Source organism: Cyprinodon tularosa, unplaced genomic scaffold (assembly GCF_016077235.1).
Source record: "Cyprinodon tularosa strain WSP-4 unplaced genomic scaffold, ASM1607723v1 ctg4, whole genome shotgun sequence".
Taxonomy (NCBI): Eukaryota; Metazoa; Chordata; class Actinopteri; order Cyprinodontiformes; family Cyprinodontidae; genus Cyprinodon; species Cyprinodon tularosa.
The window spans coordinates 2482086-2503525 of NW_024039118.1; the positions used below are offsets into that span (position 1 = coordinate 2482086).

General features: G+C 36.6%; 1 protein-coding gene across 2 annotated transcripts in view; it reads left to right on the top strand.

The window, feature by feature from the left end:
- The window catches only part of ptprn2 (protein tyrosine phosphatase receptor type N2), a 197869-nt gene that overhangs the window by 168481 nt on the left and 7948 nt on the right, over positions 1–21440 (top strand). For both annotated transcript variants that reach the window (XM_038297865.1, XM_038297864.1), the window contains 7 exons: positions 781–928; positions 2229–2302; positions 6233–6310; positions 12487–12606; positions 15672–15838; positions 19087–19140; positions 20091–20155. In XM_038297865.1, coding sequence (XP_038153793.1) covers positions 781–928; positions 2229–2302; positions 6233–6310; positions 12487–12606; positions 15672–15838; positions 19087–19140; positions 20091–20155 — 706 coding nt within the window. The remainder of the gene's footprint in view (positions 1–780; positions 929–2228; positions 2303–6232; positions 6311–12486; positions 12607–15671; positions 15839–19086; positions 19141–20090; positions 20156–21440) is intronic.

Here is a 21440-nt window from a genome sequence, read left to right on the forward strand (position 1 = left end):
AGGATATGTTAAGAGCGGAATGTCACCTCTTTGCCCAGCCTACCTATATGGTGCTTTTTAATACGGGATAAAAACGCGACACATCTGGGTATCATTGTCATTGTATTAGCCAGCTGATCCCTGACATCAGTTTATGAGTCTGTAATCTTCTCTCTCACACAATAGCAGACCAAACCATCTAACCCCCTCGTCAGGAGGAGAGCCATGATACACAGAAAAAAATAAGAATCTCCTTGCCAGGACAAACTCTAAGCTCCCTAAGACTTACCCTGGTTTAGCAGGATGTACACACACACTCACACTGAGACTGCTACTTACCCCTCCCCCTTTTTTCTTGTTCCATCTTTGTCTCTAGAGCGAATTCAATTTTGTCTTCTCCAACCAACGGCTTAAATGCAGACAATCTTATCAGGAGCTGTGCAAGCAGTGAGGGACGTGATTGAAACACCCCTGAAGTATTTCCAAAACAGACAAACCTTTCAGGAGTCCTAATTGTGTCAGTGTTTGTGTGTCTGTTGGGGGCGGATAGTCAAACGCACATGCACCGATATCCCAATATTATCACACCCTTCAGTACTTTGATCATCAGTTTATTCCTCCTCTTTGTTTCAGGAGCTCAGGATGACACTGTTTCATCTTCTATTTTATTGTTAACTTACTGTTTTTTTTTTTTACATTTCTGAATAAAATATAATAAAAGATTAACAAAAACTGCTTGTAGAAACTGATTTCTTCTAATTCTATTTCTTGTTTAAAATGGTCCCTTTATTTTCCCTTTAGTCCTACATGGAGGACCACTTGAAGAACAAGAACCGTCTGGAGCGCGAGTGGGAGGCGTTGTGCTCCTACCAGGCTGAGCCCAGTGCCTGCAGTGTAGGCCAAATTGAGCAGAACTCTAAGAAGAACCGAGCTAACGCCGTTGTTGTTTGTAAGTCTCCTTAGATCTTTTCATTTTCGATTTCTTTTGCCTTGTGGAAACATTCCCGCTGTTTCAAAGATGGGGAGGTGGAATGGTCAGAAATAGGATTGCATAGATTTTTTTTAACAGATGAACCATTAAAGAAGACTGATAAACAGGCCAGAACACTACTTTAGTTACAAAATGTGCTTCCACAGTAAACAATCATTTTTAGGTTGTGACAAACAAAACGCATCAAATTCTCTCGATAAATTCCTTCTTAGTAGAATAAAGAATAACAACAAAGTCTTGTTTAGTTGTCTTGGATTAATTGAATTGAGTAAATCAAATTCAAAATTATAGAAATAACCCCAAGTGAGCGTTAATATAAGTTAAGTTTGTCTTTAAACCATGTTTTATTCAGTAAAACTATTTTTTCTTAAATGTCTTTGATAACATTGTACTCATTACTCAAAAAAACAAAACATGTTTAAATATGTATTTATCCATTTAGAGTAAAGTATTTTTACCATGGTAGTGAGGGTAACACACCTAGAAATCTGTTCTTCCTTTAACTCATACATCCTCCTTATTAGGTTTTGTTAAAGTCTGTTTTTGGGATGCTGTAAGAAGCAGTAGCAGCGACAGTTGGTCACAAGTACAAGCCTGGCAAGCAAAGGCATCACTGGCTGATTTTAAACAAAAAAATTTTGTTTAAATAATAACTTTACCAAATTAAAGCAGTTGAAACTAAAACTTTTCCATGTGAGGAGTTGTGGATAGAGCATATTGATGAAAAATAAAAAATTTTTATCTTAAATGCAAAATGTTTATATATACTTTTACAATTTTGGTCTGGGTACTGCTCTAAGTGGGTTGCCATGTCAGCTAAAGGGATTTTTTTAGAGTCTCTATACTCCACTTTACAATTAAACGTACAAACTAATGAAGGCTGCCACCCATTGATGAAGATAAGACAGATCTATGAGCTGACTATTTTTAAATTTTGTCATTTCTCAAAGTGATTCAAAATATATGCAACTCATATTAGATGTGGGTTTATCTCCATTGGAAAAATAAATCTTTACATTTTTTTAGGATTTTACATATTAAAACTTTAAGCCTTGTTAGGTTTAAAGAAGGCTTTATTGCAGGTAAAGCCATGTACAGATTTGCAAGCAGGGTGTTTTTGTGTCTCTGATGAAAGTCGTCTGTAACTAAAGGTTCTTTATTTTTCATCTGGAGCTGCTTTTCAAATGGTCCACCATTACTGTTTAGGAAGGAAATCACATTATAACCCATATGGATGAATTATGTATCTTCATTACAGATGATCATTCTCGAATTACCTTGAAAGCAGAGAATAACCACAGCAACTCGGATTACATCAATGCCAGCCCCATTGTAAGTATTGCTTACTTACGTACACCTTTTATTTCAGTTTTTTTCTTGTTGCAAATTGAATATAGTATACAAATCTATATAACAAAATATTCCATAACAATAAAAAAGGGAAAGGGATTTGTCAATTATTTGGGGTTTTGCTTGCATCTCAGTTAAACCTTCATAGATTCACTACCTTCACAGTCACCACAGTCTTTTGGAATACGTCTACCAGTTCTGCACCTTTTTAGCCATTTTTCTTTACCAAACAGCTTAGATTCACTTAGAGACAAAGAGAGCATCATAGGAATATCAGTCTCCATTCTTGCTTTGGGTTTAAATTTGGACTGTTATTTTAAAACTCCTACAATATGCAACCTCTATATCTAGATTTGTAATATGTCAACTTAAATCTGCTGTCCTGTTCCTGCAGAATAAAATAATTTTACAGCATTATACGGCCATCACCTTTTGTAACTGTATGGAAGGTGTGTTTAGAGGAATGTGTAATGTTAATTTTTATCCATATCATTTTGCATTTAAAGATGAAAAATTGGAACTTTTAAAGAAATAAAAAAAGCTTGTACTAGTACCAGAATTTTCTGAGTAAGATACGTAAAAAGATTAGAAAATCATTTTAAAATTCAATCAATATTTGTGGGAAAATTAATGTTTTCCAGCAGGAAACACAGCATGCAGACATCCTTCAACTTGTCAAATATGTTAGTCTCTAATATAAATTCCCATTAACTTACAGAGAAGCTTGTGGTTACGATGTGACAAAATGTTTTTGGAACAATATCCTGTTGATTTAGATTGTTGATCTTCTTTCATTTTTTTTTTTTAAGTTTTGTATTTTGTACAGCGAGCATCAGTGAATTCGGTTTTCTCAAATCCTTTTCACCACCAGTATCTTATTTTTCATTCTAGCACATGAAAAAGTGCAGACTTTTTTGAATTAGAAAATGCATTCCATGTAAATACAAAAAGACCCCCTCATGCTGGAAAGCATAATAACCTTTGTGTCTCTATGGGTTTTTTTTTTTTAGGTGTTTTTTTTGTTGTTGTTTTTAAAAAACATTGTCAGTCGTGATTTCCCACAAGGCTACTGAGAAAGGATTCCATCAAAGAGAACAGGAAGCTATGCATTTCAAATACAGTATCAAAATCTTCTGTGTAGACCGCTGGGGGACATGCACAGCTGCCCTAAAAGGCTATGACTCTTCAGAAACAAACTGTAGAGACTCATTTATACGTCTTGATCATGTAGAAGCCTATCAATAGAAATGTATTTATATTTATTTCTCTCAGGGCACAACTTCCAACTTGATAGTTAGGAAAACTGTCATTAAGCTTATCAACCAGGGACAGACGTTTGTGAAGAGTATGAACCAATTTACACAAATTATTTTCTTCTTTGCGACAGGTGTTTGGTTTTCTACTTATTCTGATTATCATTAATCAAACAGAAAATTTGGGAATAAAAAGTAAATTTATGATTCAAAACTTCCAAACTAAAAGTTGTCCAAGGCGGCTTAAAGAATGCTTAAGATAATCATTCTTTAAGCCGCCTTGGAAAACTTTGGTTGTAATATTTTTGGTGATGCAGGAATGTAAAAATGAATGGACAGTAATTGTGATACAAAGGGACCCGTCTTTGGCGTGCAAAGCTGGGATAATTACATCTGTGACTGTTGCTATTCCCTCCAGTTTACTTCATTACGTTTAGGATAAATTATTTTATTCTGGGATTCAGGGGTCAGGTAGGCAACTGGGGAATAAGGGATTCTATGATCACAGCAAAAGCTCTTCCACAAATTATTCATGAGCACCCGGATCTACTTCATCATACGTGAGAGAAATAGTTTGAAGGAAGGTATATTAACAGAAGCTCCGTCTTGGCATTATTGCTAAACAATCTGCCAGTCGTCTGCTCAGTGATTTTGCCTGGGTCTCTCTGGATTGAGCTTAGCAGCATTTACTGCCCAACCCCTCTCTTTCACAGAAAAGCAGCTTCAAGGCATGGTGTTTAAAAGCTAAGATGTTTCTCCTGGAGCAGATGTTTCGTTTGAGCCATTTTTGTCCAAGCAATTTCACTCAAAGCCAAGGGAGCACTTCTTTGCATTCCTCTTTTGTTGCAGTCTATCTTCACACTACAACAGCACAGGGAGACACAGCTGAAATGCAGGGCCTCTTTTTCATCTTTCTGCTTTAGTATTCATGTTAGGATGCAGGCGCCACAGCTACAGCACGTCTGCATCCTTGAGATTGGCTGAAAGGAGTGGCTAGCATTTGGCATTGGCCTTTTATTTCTGTGGGGAAGAGTCCTCTTTCTTTAGATTCTTTATTTTAATTTGTCCAATGTATTTGAGGAATTTCAAGGATAAAGGGGAAGCCTAACAACACAGCTATTGCTCATGAGAAACTTAGACGTTATTTAAGTGGTTTTCTGTATTCGTTTATCTTTTATCCACTGTTTTCACTTTTTCTTCCATATAAAGGTAGCTGATATTTCGTATAGGAGTGATTGTTACCGCTCCTTAATTTCCACACTTTCACATGAAATATTTACATTTGCTTTTTAAAACAGTGTATATATATTTTTTGAAAGCAGGGTGGTACCTACAGTCTAAAACAGCCAGAGAAAACTGAGTTAATTGAATTTCCTGTCAGCATTTCAGAGCTTTAAAATTCAATCTGTGTTGTTCAAGATATCAGAAATTATCAGAGAAAAGAGTCGTGAAATCAGATCTAGGATGTAACATTCATTATTTTGCTTTTAGTGGTGAGTGTAAAGCTCAAGGTAGGCAGAAAACAAAGATCGCTAAACAGACTTTTGAGGCAATTTAACATCACCTTGACAAGTTGTACTTCAAGTTCATAAAACTTTATGGAATTCCATTATGTTTAACCAAAACTACTGCTTTATTTCAGCTTTCTTGGTAACTTCTCTAGTTTTAATAATAAATAAAGGGTTAAATGTTAATACACTTGTAGATATATAACGTATCTCAAGTCTTTTTTTTCCAACATTATTTGGCAATTTAAACGCGTGTCATCGAGTAACTCCTGGTTAGTCTACAGTACAAATATGTACAGGGATATTTTTCTGTTGATTATTTCCTATAGTAGTTACAGAAAATCTCACACTGATTTGGGGTAATACTTTCCAACGTATTATTCAATAAAACCTCTGTTCTCCTTTGATGGGCAACAAGGTCTCACTATATATTCCCATTTTAAAATAAGATAAGAAAAATCCGGTGTAAGAAGTTAGATTAGTTACTAGTGTTGCACCGATACCAGTATCGGACAGGGCTCCGATCCAGCACTAAATTGGAGGTATCGGTATCGGCGAGTACCGACAAATAGGGCACCGAAACTTTTTTTAGAGCCAAAAGTTTATTCAACTGTTGTCAACCATTCCAGGTAGGCAATAAAAAGTTCTACTGGATTCACTTTGTATTAGTCTTTTTCGTGCTTCACAGAGGTAGGCTGCAGCTTGACAAAGCCATGATGGCAGTTATTTTATATAGGAAGTAGTATGCAGTTCTTTATATACACACACACACACATCAATTTCAAACAGCTGGTATCGTTATGGGCCGATACTACACAGCCAGGTATCGGTTATCGGTATCACGGCCAAAAATGGCATCGGTGCAACACTATAAGTTACAAGACTTGCTGAATCTTACTTTCAGATTGGTTGCATCACAAATTTTGGAGGTGCTTGCTAGTGTATGAATGCTAGTCAAGGAGGATATGCACCAAAGTTAAAAGCGCGCATATCGCCCTGTTCTTTTTAACATGGGGCTTATGAGTAAGCATGAGTGGAAATGTGGATTTATTTCAATGGATTCTTGCTTGTTCATTGATCCGTATTCAAAATTTGATGAAAAACAAAAAAAGCAGAACTTTGTCTTAAAAAATTGTGTCCTCCTTTCTCAGATGGATCACGACCCTCGCAATCCAACTTACATTGCCGCCCAGGGCCCACTTGCTTCCACTGTGGCAGACTTTTGGCAGGTAAGACTTGTCTGCTCTGCCACTGTTCCACTTTTGAGCAGTTTGTTTATATTTTTTTGTTCTTTTATTAAAAAGAGCTTGATCAAACTGCAGCAGTGCACTGTTGGTTTTTATTTTCACAATCTCTAGATTAGGTTGGATCCGTGCAGTAACATAGCAACAGAAGTTAGACGGTTGAGCTCACACATTTTGACATTTGCTGTAATTCTCTGGTGGTTGCATCATATTTTTTTCAATCATACTGTCAGAATCTAAAAGGCATATTGACAGTTACTTCTTATAGTAAATATGTTGTGTAGCAGATAACTATAGCAATATGACTATAGCAATATGGTGAAGATTCCTGTGTTATAGTTTTGTTCTCTCTGTGTGAATTAAGTCAATGTGGACCGGTTTAAGCAAGCTGGGCTGATGAAATGCATCTCCTATTGGCAAAAAGCATCCTATGTAACCTTTTTTTATTTAGCCTCAACAGTCATTAACAAATTCGAGTTAGACTAAGTAACACAACTACAATTCATGGAGTCACCTTTGCTCTGCATTGAAATATTGACATAAATCCATGCCAACCGCCACACCCTCAATGTATATACTGTACGCACAATCTAATTTGAATTTCGATCATGAGCTCTCTAGCAGACAGTTGAAGGTTTTTAGATTAAAACCAACTGATTTTTGAAAAAGCTTTAAAGATTTATCAACTGAAAAAACCCCTAGGCCCAAGAAAAGGAAATCACAGAGTGTGATAACACCAAGTTTCACTGTGCATGACATTTTTGTTATGCTCAGTCCAGTTTTAGTTGCACCTTTAGGAATAGCAGCTAAAAGTCCATGTTTGTTTTGTTTTTTTTAAGACAACATTCTCCCACAGGGTTTGGAAAGATTTATCTCCAAGTTTAATTTCTTTACTCTTCTATAAATTTGACTCTGTCCTACAATCTTCCTCCTTAGCCTAGACATTCGGAAAATATAGGCGATTGTTTCCTCACTCTAGGAAAACTTTGTTGTAGTACTAGTTTTAGCTCATTTGAATTCTCTCCTTGTCCATAAATGTAAATACATCCTCCCATCAATTACTGCATATGGAGGCTGTCATAAAATGTGTCAAGTTGTGTTGAAGTGCGGCTTAAATGATGCACAGTTGCCAAATAGCATTCTTCTGTGTTAATAGGACAGCACTATTGTAATTAGTGGGTCCATCACCTCCATATGGTGAAGTGACTCCAGATAGCCGTGACCGGGGCGTAGCAGTGTGAGGCATAAATCCTGGCGGACCAGCTGGCCCTGCACTCTGCAGCAAAGACTAAACTCATTTCGTGTAATTATGATGGTGCTGAGTTTAACTTTGAGAAGTAGGTGCTTGGGGCTTGATGAGAGCATCAAATGTAAAGCAGTCTTGCCCTGTGCTTTGAAAAGCAAATTTTAAATACACTTTTGATCTTTGATATCACATTGTGTTGAGATTAATAAAAAAAAAAACCTCATATTTACTGCATTAGTTTGTGATGCAGTCATTTTAAAATGGAACAATAAAAACAGGATTTGTGTTTACCGAAACCAACTTTTAAAAAAGTGGAGATTCAAGCCATTTAACATAATTAAAACAGAACAAATTCTCATCGATAATTTTCAACAAACTTTCTTTTATTGGTGATGGATAATTTGAAATGCTCCAACATTTATTCCCACTTATAATCACAAAAAATAACAAACAGGCTTATCACATTGGGTGCACATGACAAAAAAAACATATACTGGGCCGCTTTTTGAAAGATGTTTGCTTATTTGAAACATAAAGGTCACACATTTAAAACCTGAACTTCAAAGATTTCAAATACAGGATTCTAAATTGCACTTAAATTTTCTTTAGTGTTTATAATAGTTGGGTGTGCTGCAGGTGATCTGCAAAGATTGCTGCACAAATGTAAAGATGTGCAAACAAATTTGGTTTGAAGATGAGCAGATTTTGTGATCTACGAGCAGTTTGAAAGTGGCTGTAAAATAAATATTTCAAAGCTATGGAGCTGAAGGTAATAAAGGTAAGTATTTAAATAATAGACATTTTAATAAACCAAATAATATCTGTAGAGCACCTCATATAGGTAGCCCATCTCAAAGTGCTACAAAAAAAGTAAAAAAAAAAAAAAAGAGGTACAAAAATAAAATAAAAAATAAGTAAAGTTGAATATAAAAAAATATTAAATATTATCATATTTATACTTAAAACAATTATTCTCACTCATTTTTTGATGTGGTTTAATAGTATAAAAACAACTTTAGGGTGCATTCATTTGAACCCACCTATATGGATGTTTCTTGATATTATTCTACTGTTGTTATTTCTAGTGGTCTAACTATGTTCACATGTGCACAGAATCTCTTTCCGTCCACTGCATAGTTTTGTATGTTTGCTTTTACATGAATTTTTAGAAGTACTAAAAAAGTCGTATGTAAAAGTTGAGTCTTGGATTTGGATAATAGCTTTGCACGGGGTAAATGGTTACATTTGCATATCCACCTATGTATTTGTGTCATTAGAATATGTCCTGCATATTGGTAAAGACCAATATGCACAAACATAAATCACTTAGCACCCTCTCTGAAGATCTGATCTGCGTGAACAAACTCACCTATTTCAAGATGTGCAGACCTTCTGAAAATCAGGCTCTCGGTTTGGTTTGCTCCTGACAGTTGAAGAAAGAGAGACCAGTTTGAAATACTGACCTGAGCATTTCAGAGATAACATTCTAGTCACCTTCTGACTGTCCAAGCAAGATTTACATCAGAGCATATCGAAAAATGCTAAAGGACATTTTTTGCTCTCTCCTGTTTTTGGACTGTTGGAGGAAACCAATTGTCTTGGATGACCAACTTTAACACCAACTTTTTGGCAATTTGAGCCTATGCCTTTCTCTTTCTGGTGTTCTCTAGATAAAACAGAAGGCAGCAGGGCATGTAAACAGTCATAAAAATGACTTATTGGATTAGCTCAATTTAATTGATGGCAGTTTTTCTATTCAATACATTTTCTCTAGCTGAACCAAATCCACATTTATCTCTATGGTGTCATTTTATTGAGTCTGTTCAGCACAGTTTTAAAAAATTAATACGTACACCAAATTTGAATCTTTTTGGTTGGGTAAAATCTAATTCTGTTGACCTATATTTGTCCCTGCGTTGAATTAAGTTATGTTCAACTACCTTATAACATTTAAATAACCCAATGACAAATGAAATGGTTTTATAAACTTAACTGTATTTACTTTAAAAGCAGCAAGAGTTATAGTTAACAAACATGCATGCTTATCACATGGTTAAAATGACCTCGACAAAGTTACATCTGCCTGTGATCGTACATCTTGGCCTCAAGATAGCTTATGGTTTCATCTGTGTGGACTTGGGCAACAACTAACTGCACTATCTATTTTAAATGTAGAATTTCCTGCCATGTTGCCTCGTTCTCTGGCAAAAGTGGTCAGACAATTAAAGAAAGTTCACTTAAAAGACCATCCTTGTAATCTCACAAAGCTGCCTTATAGAGAACTCAAGAATGTTAGGTTACTTTGCATCATAAAATCTTCATACATATTGTGTCACATCAATTTAATATTCCTAAGTTATTCTGGAACCAATTACTTTAAAGTTTGTTGAATTTTAAGAAATTGTGTCAACTCAAAGAGGGCTTTAAATTATTTTTTGAGTGCAAGGCAAGGATGCAACGCAGTGCTTATGCATTCAGTAGAACCTCATGTTTTAGATTGCACTAAGATGACGTTCAACCCCTTGACCGTCTTGCTGCAAGGCGAAAGTGCTACCAATTTCCCTACCATATAGCTTTTGTTTCCAGAAAATAATAATAACTATTAAGAAACGTGACCTACACTGTAAAAACGAAAAAGTTAGTTCAACTCAAAATTTCAAGGCAACCGGCTGCACAGAATTTTTGAGTTGAAGGCATCAACTTAATTTTTTAAGTTTTGTAGAACTACACTTATTAAGTTGTGTCAGCTAAGCTTTTCAAGTTCTGCCAACTAAGTTTTTTTAATTCAAGTTACTGGAACTTTCAAGTCTGTAAAAACTTATTATTTTAGGTTCAGATTATCTGTAAAATGTTTTAAATACAGATTACCATCCCCTGTAATAACTTACATTTTGAGTTCAGTCCCCCCCATTAAATCATCCACTGACAGTAAACCATCCATCCATTTTCTTACACGCTTGTCCCAAGTGGGGCAGGGTACACCCTGGACAGGTCACCAGACACACAGGACTAACAACCATTCACGCACACACTCAACAATTTAGAGAAGCCAATCAACCTAACAGTCATGTTTTTGGACGAGGCCAGAGTACCCAGAGAGAACCCACACATGCTGAGGGAGAACATGCAAACTCCATGTAGAAAAACCCCAGGCCAGGAATCGAACCCAGAACCTTCTTGCTGCAAGGCAGCAGTGCTACCCACTGCGCACCGAGCAGCCCTGACAGTAATCCAGTTAAATTTTGCATTTTTATTTGAACCACTTTGGCAAAAACAGGTTTACAATTTCACAATGTAAACAAGTAATCTCATGCTTAAAGCAAATCAGGTTTCAGCACATATTTTTTTTACTTTCCAACTCCTGTTAAAACCTTACAAATAATGCAATATTGCCAGAGATGACAGGAAACTAGTGCCTTAGTCTTCTCTTGGACGAGTGACCAGATGGCTGAACCAAACTTTAGAAGGGAGCTCCTGGGAAAATCCATGGAAACCCTGTAGCAGCCGGTTGCCATGACAAATTTGAAATGAGCATGCGCAGATAAGTTGACCTCGCTCGGACTGGGTGTCAACTACAACTTCTAAGTGAACTCAACTTAATTTATTGAATAAGATGAACTTTTCATCAGAAACTTATGAAAGTGAGTTCAACTGGCTCACAAAAGACAGTTCAAGTTCCAACTGACAATTTTATTGTCAGTGAATGCAAAAATCTTAGTAAGGTGAACAATTTTGAGTTGTCGTTTTTACAGTGTAGATATTATAGCTTTTTTAAATATACTAATTGGATCATATGACTTAATCTGCTTGTTTGCTTTGCTTCTCTTAATTTTTCCCAATCTAGCGCAAAATAACAAAACATTACCATCAGCTTAATTAAAATATTGGATATATCACCATTTAGTGTGAAGCAACACTCTTTACCCCATTTAAAGTAAACAGACACAAAAAACATTGCCACACTTGTGCAACTAGACCATGCAGGAGGCAAATCTTTTTGCACTCTCCAATCGAATCCACACTGGGCCCTAGGCAGTGCTCTGAAAGGCTGCTTGCCTCTAATCCTCTGCTCCTCATCCCGCCATCCGTTCATCCTTAACTTTACTCCTCCATTCATCTCCTCTCTATTACCTTAGTACTGCTGGGCCTTCATGCCTGCCTCAGTTCACCATGAGAAGCCAATCTGCATGAGTTCACCAAGTAAAAGTCAGTTGCTTAATGTATAGTCCGTGGAGTTTAGAAACTCTTAATTACATTTTTTTAAAAGGTTGTAAGGTTGCTTTAGGTGGAGATGGGATGTAATTTCATTTGTTGCACTTTTATATCCAAATATGAACTAAATTGCACAAGACTAAGTTCCCAATATTCCCTCACATTATCACCTTGCCAAATCTCATCACATCTTGGCACAGTTGGCGTGTAATGTGTCCGATGGGCTGTATCGCAGAAGCTTGTGATTAGTGTATAGTCAAGGCCATTGTGTTTTTATAGCAATCATAAAACCTGCATTTCCTCCTCATTTTCCTAATGGCTGCCAGTGGGCCTCTATGTCTTTCCAAGGACGCATTAGATCTCGATAAGATGAAATGGAGCGGCAGCGCAGAAGATGTTGTGATGTCGTTCCTGACGATAGAGAGGGCGACAACACGTGCCCCCTCCCACTCCCACTTCTCCGCCCAACATTTGCCATTTGTCACATGCAGAGAGGGGACATTTATTCATACCTCCTGCACAGAGATAAAGAAATCAATTTCACTGTAATACAAGGAGGAAGTGCAATATGCTGCTCTTAGTGGCCCAGTTCAGGTGCTTATTAGTGCTGTTTGAATTTGAATACGACAAGGCTAATTGTCTACATATGTTTTGCAATGATGTGTTTTCCTTTTCTTTTGTTTTTTTGTTTTTTTATATCTAGATGGTCTGGGAGAGTGGCTGTGTCGTCATTGTCATGCTGACCCCACTGTCTGAAAATGGCGTGAAGCAATGTCACCACTACTGGCCCGACGAGGGATCTGATATCTATCATATATATGAGGTATGCAGCAGCTGAAGAATAGTCCACATACCTAAAACAAAACAAAAAAATAATCATAAATGTACGATTTTCAGAGCTGTGGCTTCAAGAAATCTCTTTCTTGAGTAAAACAATAAAATTTAGTTTGTTGCAAAATACTATCCAACTTACTTGCATCAGTTTCCTGGTTAGATTTTTGTCAGGACCTCATAGTGATTTGTAACCCCATGAAATTGCCAAAATCTTTGCCTGAGGTAATTGGAAAAATGCATTAGTCGAATGTTTATGTTCTTTATTTTAGTACTCTTGAGTTTTACAAAAATACCATATTGTAATACTTGTCATTTTTCTAAACTGAAACAAACATTTAAATGTCTGGACATTTTTAAAAACACTCCAAATGATTCCTTAGCGGATCTGGAAACCAGAGGAAAAACTTGTATGATGCTGGTGAAAAGCAGAAGCTTTGACCAGTTTTCACTGAAAGTTGAATCTAGTTTCTAAAGCTTACCGGTTCTATTCATAAAATGAGAATATTATCCAAACATTGATGTATCTCAGTAGGTAAATTTAAAAATATGTACTGCATATAACACTGTTTCATTGCATATGGATTAATGTAGGTCAAGATTATTTCTGAGAAATTAGAATCTTATGTTGAAATTAACCCAAGGTTTCTTGGGGAGGACTTGATGCTAAAACACCAAGAGGTTATTTTTACTGAAAGTATATGTTTGTTTGGGGTAAATAAAACTGTGTAATTTAAACTTCCAACTGCCAGAGCCCCAATGAAAGACATGCAGTGTAGAGACTTCATAACAAAGAACATTTTATAACTACATAGCATTGCAGTGATATAAGGGGATATTAAAAGTGCTCAAAATATCCAGAGTTGTGAAGAAGTGCAAAAGATGTAATGACCACAACACAGAACCAATTGGCACACCATAATGAAGTAAACCTAATGAAGAGCTTAACTTAGACTTTGACAACATTTATTGTCAATAAACTTTGGATACCAATTTCGTATTGTGACATTTCCATTTCTTAAAGTGCAGCGGTGATCAAATGTAAACAGTGTGGGAGAAGAAACATGGAGCAAAAAAAATGCATTGATATGGAAGTTCAGAGCATTATATATACATATATACATATATATATATATATATATATATATATATATATATATATATATATATATATATATATATATATATATATATATATATATATATATATATATATATATATATATATATATATATATATATATATGGTGCAAATATGCAGTGTTTTAGTTTGGTGTTGTCAGTGTGATGCAGAGTCTGTGACATGGTTTAGAGTTTTCTCAACATTTCAGCTGTCCGATAGCCGTGGGGAAGAAGCTGTTTCGGAATCTGCTTGACCTTTCATTTTAGACATGGAGAAAGTCATTGTAAAATATATATATCCTGAAACACGTGTCTACCTATCAAGCCAGATCTGCTAGTGCAATACCCTATCATTTTCCACTTTCACCAGAACATTATTAGGCTCCAATCTGAGCTTTTTCAGTTATATCTGTATGGAATCCTTAATGATATGAATTGATAATGCTCCTTTTAGTAAAGCTGTTAGCTGCTAAGCTATTATCTTGAGAATCTTGGTGACAAATAGTTATTCACAGACACTTCTATAGCTTCCCAGGAAATAATATTCCAGTTTAGGCAGCATTTATATTGAGCTAAACGGGGACTTGAAACTGACCCCAGTGATGCATTATCCATCCATTTTCTGACACGCTTTATGCCAAATGGGGTCGCGAGGGGTGCTGGTTATCTCCAGCTGTCTACGGGTGAAAGGCGGGGTACATCCTGGACAGCTCGCCAGTCCATCCCAGGCAATGCATTATCTATAGGAAATATAGAGGGAAAATGACCATCTTAAAACATCTTTAAACAAGGTTGCAGGGAAAATGTCTCAATGGGGAACATACTTTATCTGGGTCAACTAGTCTGGAACCTGGTTGATGTAAAATAACAGCCAATCTGGAACAGGGAGCAGACGGAGAGATAATACTTCTGATATGAGTGACTTTTCCAAAAAAAATGTGGTTGACGATGGAGGACTAATGGCACCATTTTCTTTTTTTAACTGCAATTTTTTCTACCTCTTATAGTTTTCCATTAAAAAGCTTTACTATAGCACTCTTTTCACCGATAGCTTCTTTAGCAATGACTTATTGTACCTTAAACCCCCCTTGACCGGTGTCATAATTGTACAGACCATAGCATGGCCATTACATATAACTGTTCCAAAACAAATTTCATTTTGGCTTTTTTTGTTTCTTTAATGAATGTGATAATACGTGATGTTTGCTTTAATCATCACTAAAAAATTTATAGGAATAATTGCCTGAAATACATTATTTTGCTTTTGTCTATATAATTAGATTCACTTTTTAAAAATATAAGTATACCATAAATACATTATTATTTTTTAATTCTAAGGCAGCAGAAAACAGTTTTTATTTAGACAACGTATGCCATTGTTCATTTCTTGTCTCAAAATATAAACTGATTAAGAATAAAAACTTTAAAATAGCTGTATAATTAAGGATAAATGAAATTATGAAGAGGTGTTGCTTCACACAATTATATGTATGAAAGTTATGAATTTGCAGTTTTAACAGGAAACAAGCACAGCCTAAAGTTTTTCTTTCAGTCAGCACTGAAGCATGCATATTCAAAGTGAGATAATTATTCTCACATTCTTTGTTTTCTGACTTAGTTACGTCTCATTTTGTCACAAAATGACTCTAATTTAGTTGCCAAAGGAACACAGCCTTTGAGTGCAGCAGGATGCCCTTAATTGTGCAACATTTCTTCAAATGTTTTATAAGAAAAACAAATAAAATTCCTTCAAAATATTATGAGTCAGTATTTAGTATTCAGCATTGACTTTTTCTAGCAAGAGCAAACTTGTTTAATTTTGCTCTTTAGCCCTTGTTAAGGTTTAAGATAACTATAATTTCCCTAATTTGGGCAGATATGTGAGATATTTATTCCTCTCTATGTTCTCCTGTGTTTTCCTGTGGCAACATCTAGGTCAATTTAGTGTCTGAGCATATCTGGTGTGAGGATTTCCTGGTCAGGAGTTTCTACCTGAAAAACCTGCAGACCAACGAGACGCGCACAGTCACCCAGTTCCACTTCCTGTCTTGGATGGACCGCGGCATCCCAAGCTCAGCCCGGACCCTGTTAGACTTCCGCAGGTAGAGAGAAGATCCTACGGCTTAACCTAGAAAGATTTCTGACAGTTTTCACAACTGACCTTCCATCCCTTGCTTGTTTTTTAATTACTTTCCCTTATCCTGCCTCTCTGCTCCTTTATTTTTTATTTTTGCTCCTGCTGCCTTATTTTCTGTCCTGTAGAGAGTGCTTTTTTTGTTTTTTTCTGAATAGGATCCCGTTTCTATCCCATCCCTTCATCCCAGGCCGATCTCCCTCACCTCTCTCCAGCACATGCGATGCAGCAAATTAAGGGCCCCGCACTGCCTGGCTTGGCTTGGGACAAAAAGAAAGAAAGAATAATAAAATACCTAATTCAAACGCCCAATTAAATGAGATCTGTCTCACCAAAACACAGGAGACGGGGCGGAAAGCTAGTGACTAAATAACCTCACTCTGTTCTCCATATAATGTGTTCTGGCAGAAGAGCAGGAGTATTCCTCTGGGAAAAACCAGGAGGGATAGGCAAAGCCCTCCAAATGAGAATAGATGCATCTGATTTGTGGATGGAAGTCTGCCCCTTAGTAATGAGTACGCTGAAAGATTGCATGGTGTTACCACACTTTTCTAAGCTGGTTTGTGCTATTTTTCCAAATTTATTTCAGTTATGTGTTTATTAATCATTCCGGTGTGAACTGCCTAAATTACCTGCCGATTGTTTGCTGTGCTGAGATTCAGTTTGTTTTGACTAAGCTTCGCAAATGTCACTGTAGGTTATTTAAAGCTCTTCGATCCATACCAGGCACTCAACACTCTCAGTGTTTGTGGTTTTTTGGCCTTCTTGGTTTTTTTGCGGTGGCCAGTGTCATTTTTGTGATGTTGCAGCTAGTAATATGAGCCCAGTTGCATAGTCACAAAAGTGATCATTGGAAACTGTGTCTCCTCAGCCAGGCCTGTGCACACTGTCTCTCTTTCACTCCTGACTCTCTTTTTCCCATCCCCTCCTCTTACTTGCTCTGCTCTATGGCTTGCATGGGAACTCCAGCTATTTTTATACAATGTCTTACTAGGTTGTGTTAAATATAAATTTGCAAATCAAAGTATCCAAAAGGGTTAGTGACAATCTTTTGGTGGTTTAAAAAGTTTAATTAAAAACAAAGTAATGCACACTACATCTGGGATCTTAAAAAAAAACACACACAGCATTTACATTGCAGGTTTCCATTCCAATTTTTCTCTACAGTCCATATATTTGTAAATGTTTCTGCAAAGCTAAAGACTACAAAAGAGTTGGATTAAGGTCAGGATCAGTGTTACAGCATTGAAATAAGTCTTAAACAGATATTTTTCATTTATTGCATGTTGAATTTTCTATCTTTTTGAACAATTAACAGCTGCCAACGTAATAAAACATGCCGCTGTAATATTAATCAGTACAATATCTATAATGATATTCATGAAATGGGTTGTTTTGATTATGATGCACATTTGCTCAAAAAGAAAGTGAGAAAAGAAGCATAACTTTGTCAGTGACTATTTTACATATTTATTGCTAATTAGGGTAGAAATTTGAGTATAATGTTGAGGATTAAAATAGAAATCACATTTTATTTCTGTTAAGTAAATGATTTAAAAGATTTACTGATTTAATTAATAATTCAATAGATATTTAAAATAGAGAGATTATATTGAATATATTTACCACTTATTCAAAGGGTGTTATACAGAATATGAGGTTGGTTTGCACTTTTTCTAGCTACTTAATTAGCTTTATAATACTCCTCTAGCAAGCCTCAAGTAGGATATTTTACAAATAGCAGTCATAACTTCTCACAGTTTATAATAAAATGTTATCACTTCTGCTAATAGAACAAACAGCCTTTGCTCATTAGCAGCAATAAGCATCTAAATAGCTATCTTGCAATAGCTTGTCCAGCTTTTAAGCTTCCAATGCTTCCCCGATTACTGGAGGGATGCTAATTGAAATATTATTGCCAATAGTGAATTTAAAGTAAACCTTTTTTTTTTTACCAACAGGTCTAATTCTCTTGCTACATCAACAAGAATTAAACTACAAGCAAGCAAGCTGTTATGAATACAGGTGCTAATCAACAAGTTTATAGAAGTCGTCAGGCTCTTCATAACCCCAAAGTTAACTAATTAATCCTGTGTGATGAAAAGATGAACCTGCAGGTTTTATTTTACCAGTTAGATTACTCTTAATTTGGGTTAGCACAAATGAGATTGAGCATGTTTGTAAAATAAACAGCTTACTACAGGTTGACTGGCATTAATAAGGCTAATTGACCTGTTAATTTTAACCTGTTAGACCTCATTAGCTACAGTATTTTAACACCTGTGTAATCCTAAAATTGCAAAAGATTGTTCATCGTACATACAGACAAGCCAACTCTTGTCAAAGCAACACTTAGCATATTTGTAAAATTAACAGCCAGCCTACCCATTGTCCTCCCCCTGTCTAACCAAGGTGAACAGTTCATGTAGCTTCCCCTCTTTAAGTCCTCTTAAATACGCAGCTGACTGACATTTTAAAGCAATTAGTCAAAATACTGTACTATGCTTCAAATAGTCACAAAGAAAATGGATAACTGGATTCAGATTTTCAGTTTAAAACATATGTTATGTTGTGGTTATTTAACTTTTAAAAACTGTTCTTACGGTACATCAAACTAATGTCAGTGCATGGTGAATGATCCATATTTGAGCAAATGTATAGTTTGTTTTTTTGTTGCGAAAATTATTTTTAATTTATGTTTAATTTAATTTAAATTATATTTAAATTATGAACATGACTTTAAATAAAAAAAAAAAAGCATTTTTTACAATTTTCTATAGAAAAGTGAAAGAAAGCAAAGCGGCGCTGGAGGGAGGCCTTGATGTAGTCAGTTTCCATGGCAGCAACGGGTGTGAAAAGGCTTGTTGGCCTTCACCATTGCCCATGGTGTAAAACATTTATAATTGGCTGAGGTTAACGCGTTGGCGGACCGCAATCACAACATCACACTACCAAGTCCATCACCCACACGTCAGAGAGAGATTCATTGTTACCTAACGGATGACGGATTTAGTTACTGACTGACTGACAGGAGGAGGCATCTCAGATTTATGTTTGCTGCTTTGATTTATTGATCAGTTTTTTTCATCCAGCTCACAGTGCAGAAATCTCTTGTGAGTCACATTTGCTGTGATTATTGCTATTTCAGTGCCCTAAATTTGATATTGTGCCACCTATCTTGAAGTAAAATGGCTTTTCTCTTTTGCTTTATTCCAGAAAGGTTAACAAGTGCTACCGTGGCCGATCTTGCCCGATAATTGTTCACTGCAGGCAAGTACATGTGTGTGCGTTACAGTTGTATTTTTCATATTTAATCTGGGTCCACTGCTGTTTATTCTACGCCCTGCTTCTTCTGTAAATAATGTTTTTTTTTAAAGAGAGACTTTTCCATTTCCCATCTGGTTGAGCTGGTTAACCAGCTTTGATTGGCTTGTATTAAACACCCAAGTATGTGTCAGACCACTTTTGATAGTCACATCCTGTTAAGTCATGCATGGGGCCAGTAAGCCTGCACTCTCCCTCTCTAAGGAGTGGAGCGTCTAGCACTGGATTAATGAAGCAGTGGCGCTCAGGCAGCTCTCCTGTTTTATTGGCCTTGCCTTTATTAGAGAGATGTCCACGCCTTGTTTGCAATTAACATGCAGAGCTGCTGAATGGCCGGCGGGCACAAAGGGAGGCTTTTCATGGGGCTATCTCTGGAGTAATGGAAAAGCAAGGCTCTCCAAAAGCTGTTCTCGAACTGCCCCTGGCCTCTCAACCTCTCCTCTGCTCCTGAGGTGCATGCATTTAAAAGCTTTTGTCCCCAGCGTGCCTTAGAAAACCATTCCTTCTCGCTCTCTCTTTCTCCCTCTCTCTCTCTCTCTCTCTCTCTCTCACTCTCCGACAGCCTCTCTTAAGACCACACATGCATTCATGTGCAAAGGTTTAACGTAATTACATTTATTGGAAATACTTCGATCGCTTTGAGTATTTCTCATAAGAAAAGGATTTACATTCATTTTATTTTTTTTCGGCTTCACATCTAAAATCATGTTTTATGCAAATAAGGAAGTGTTCATCTGGATGCACGCACTCATTTGTGTTTAAATATACTCAAAAGTCTCACAGCAGATGCCAATGTAAATGAGCAATTTGTTTCATCGTAAGTAAAACACTCTGAGATTAAAGCACCTTGCGCCGCAACCTTAATAGTCTATGCCTCTCTGTTTGTGACTCTGCAGTGACGGAGCTGGCAGGAGTGGGACCTACATGCTGATTGACATGGTCCTCAATAGGATGGCTAAAGGTAACGATCAATAGCTCCCCTTTTCTGTCCCCCCCTCTCTCTTGGTTTGAAACCCTTGGCAACGGCAAAGCCTCTCATTCTCTTCGGAGGGTCTTGGGGATGCATTAGAGGGTGACTTTCCTGAGGCCTGGAGAGGCAGCCGAGACAGGGGGGGTTTCTCTGGGAGTGGGGAGATCAGAACAAAGAGGGAAGACGGGGAAGGGAAATGAAAAAGAAACCTCCACCCACATTCGTAATTATCTATTTAAGCAACCTTCACACTGTATTGACCTGCAACGGCAGCTGCAACATGAATTTAGATAGCACATGCATGGAAATGAAATGTTTAAGGGGAAAATTCATATACTGTATAGTTTTTATATTGCTGTGTGCTCTACTGGTTCAAATCAATATTTAATAATTAATGTAAGATTGTTGATTTTCTTATTGATTTTTCTTAAAAGATTGGTGTTCACAATTTTATTTTGCAATTCATGCAATTGTGTTTCTAACTTTGAACATAGTTAGCATTGATGGAAATATTCAAGGTTTGTTATTAGTGTTGAGTTGTGCATCTTTGAATTGGGTTATCTCCTATAGCAGGGTTCCTCAATGATGGGCCTCCAGGTCCGGTGTCCTGTACCTTTAAGATTTTTCTCTGCTTCAGGACACCTGAGTCAAATAATCAGGTCATTAATAGGATTTGGCAAATTTTACTGTGTTCTGGCTACTTAATTCAGGTATGAAAGATGAGACACATCCAAAAGGTCCAAAAACACCAAGCTCCATCGTAGGGCTTTGCAAACGTATTTAGCAATCAAAACATTCAAGGTGTTTTATTGGTATTTTATGTTATGAGCCAACACAACCAAGTCTGTATTTGTATTTTTGATTTGATTCTAGTAAGAGTTAGGGGGTGTTTGTGGGTATGTCTATATCACATTTCTCTTCTTTTAGCTGATTATTTTTATAAACAAGCTCTTGCTCAGTCAGATTGCATGGAAGGCATCAGCGTGAACAGTAATTTTCCATTATACTTTGACTAGGACAGATGAATATGCTTTTATCTAAACCAGGCCCTTTTAACTCTAAATGTATGTATAAGGCTTATGACGTGCTAGAGGTTTAGCATCCAAGACTGCCCTGTTTTTAGCCCCATCGATCTGCCTATGAACTATGACAAGTCCCTCTCGAGTGTGGGATTTTTCCTAAAAGGTCCAAATCTTGTTTCATCCTACCACTATTTTACCATGTGTGCCCATGTGTGGCTTTTATTAAACACTGGCTTTTGTCTGATCCCTGTTCC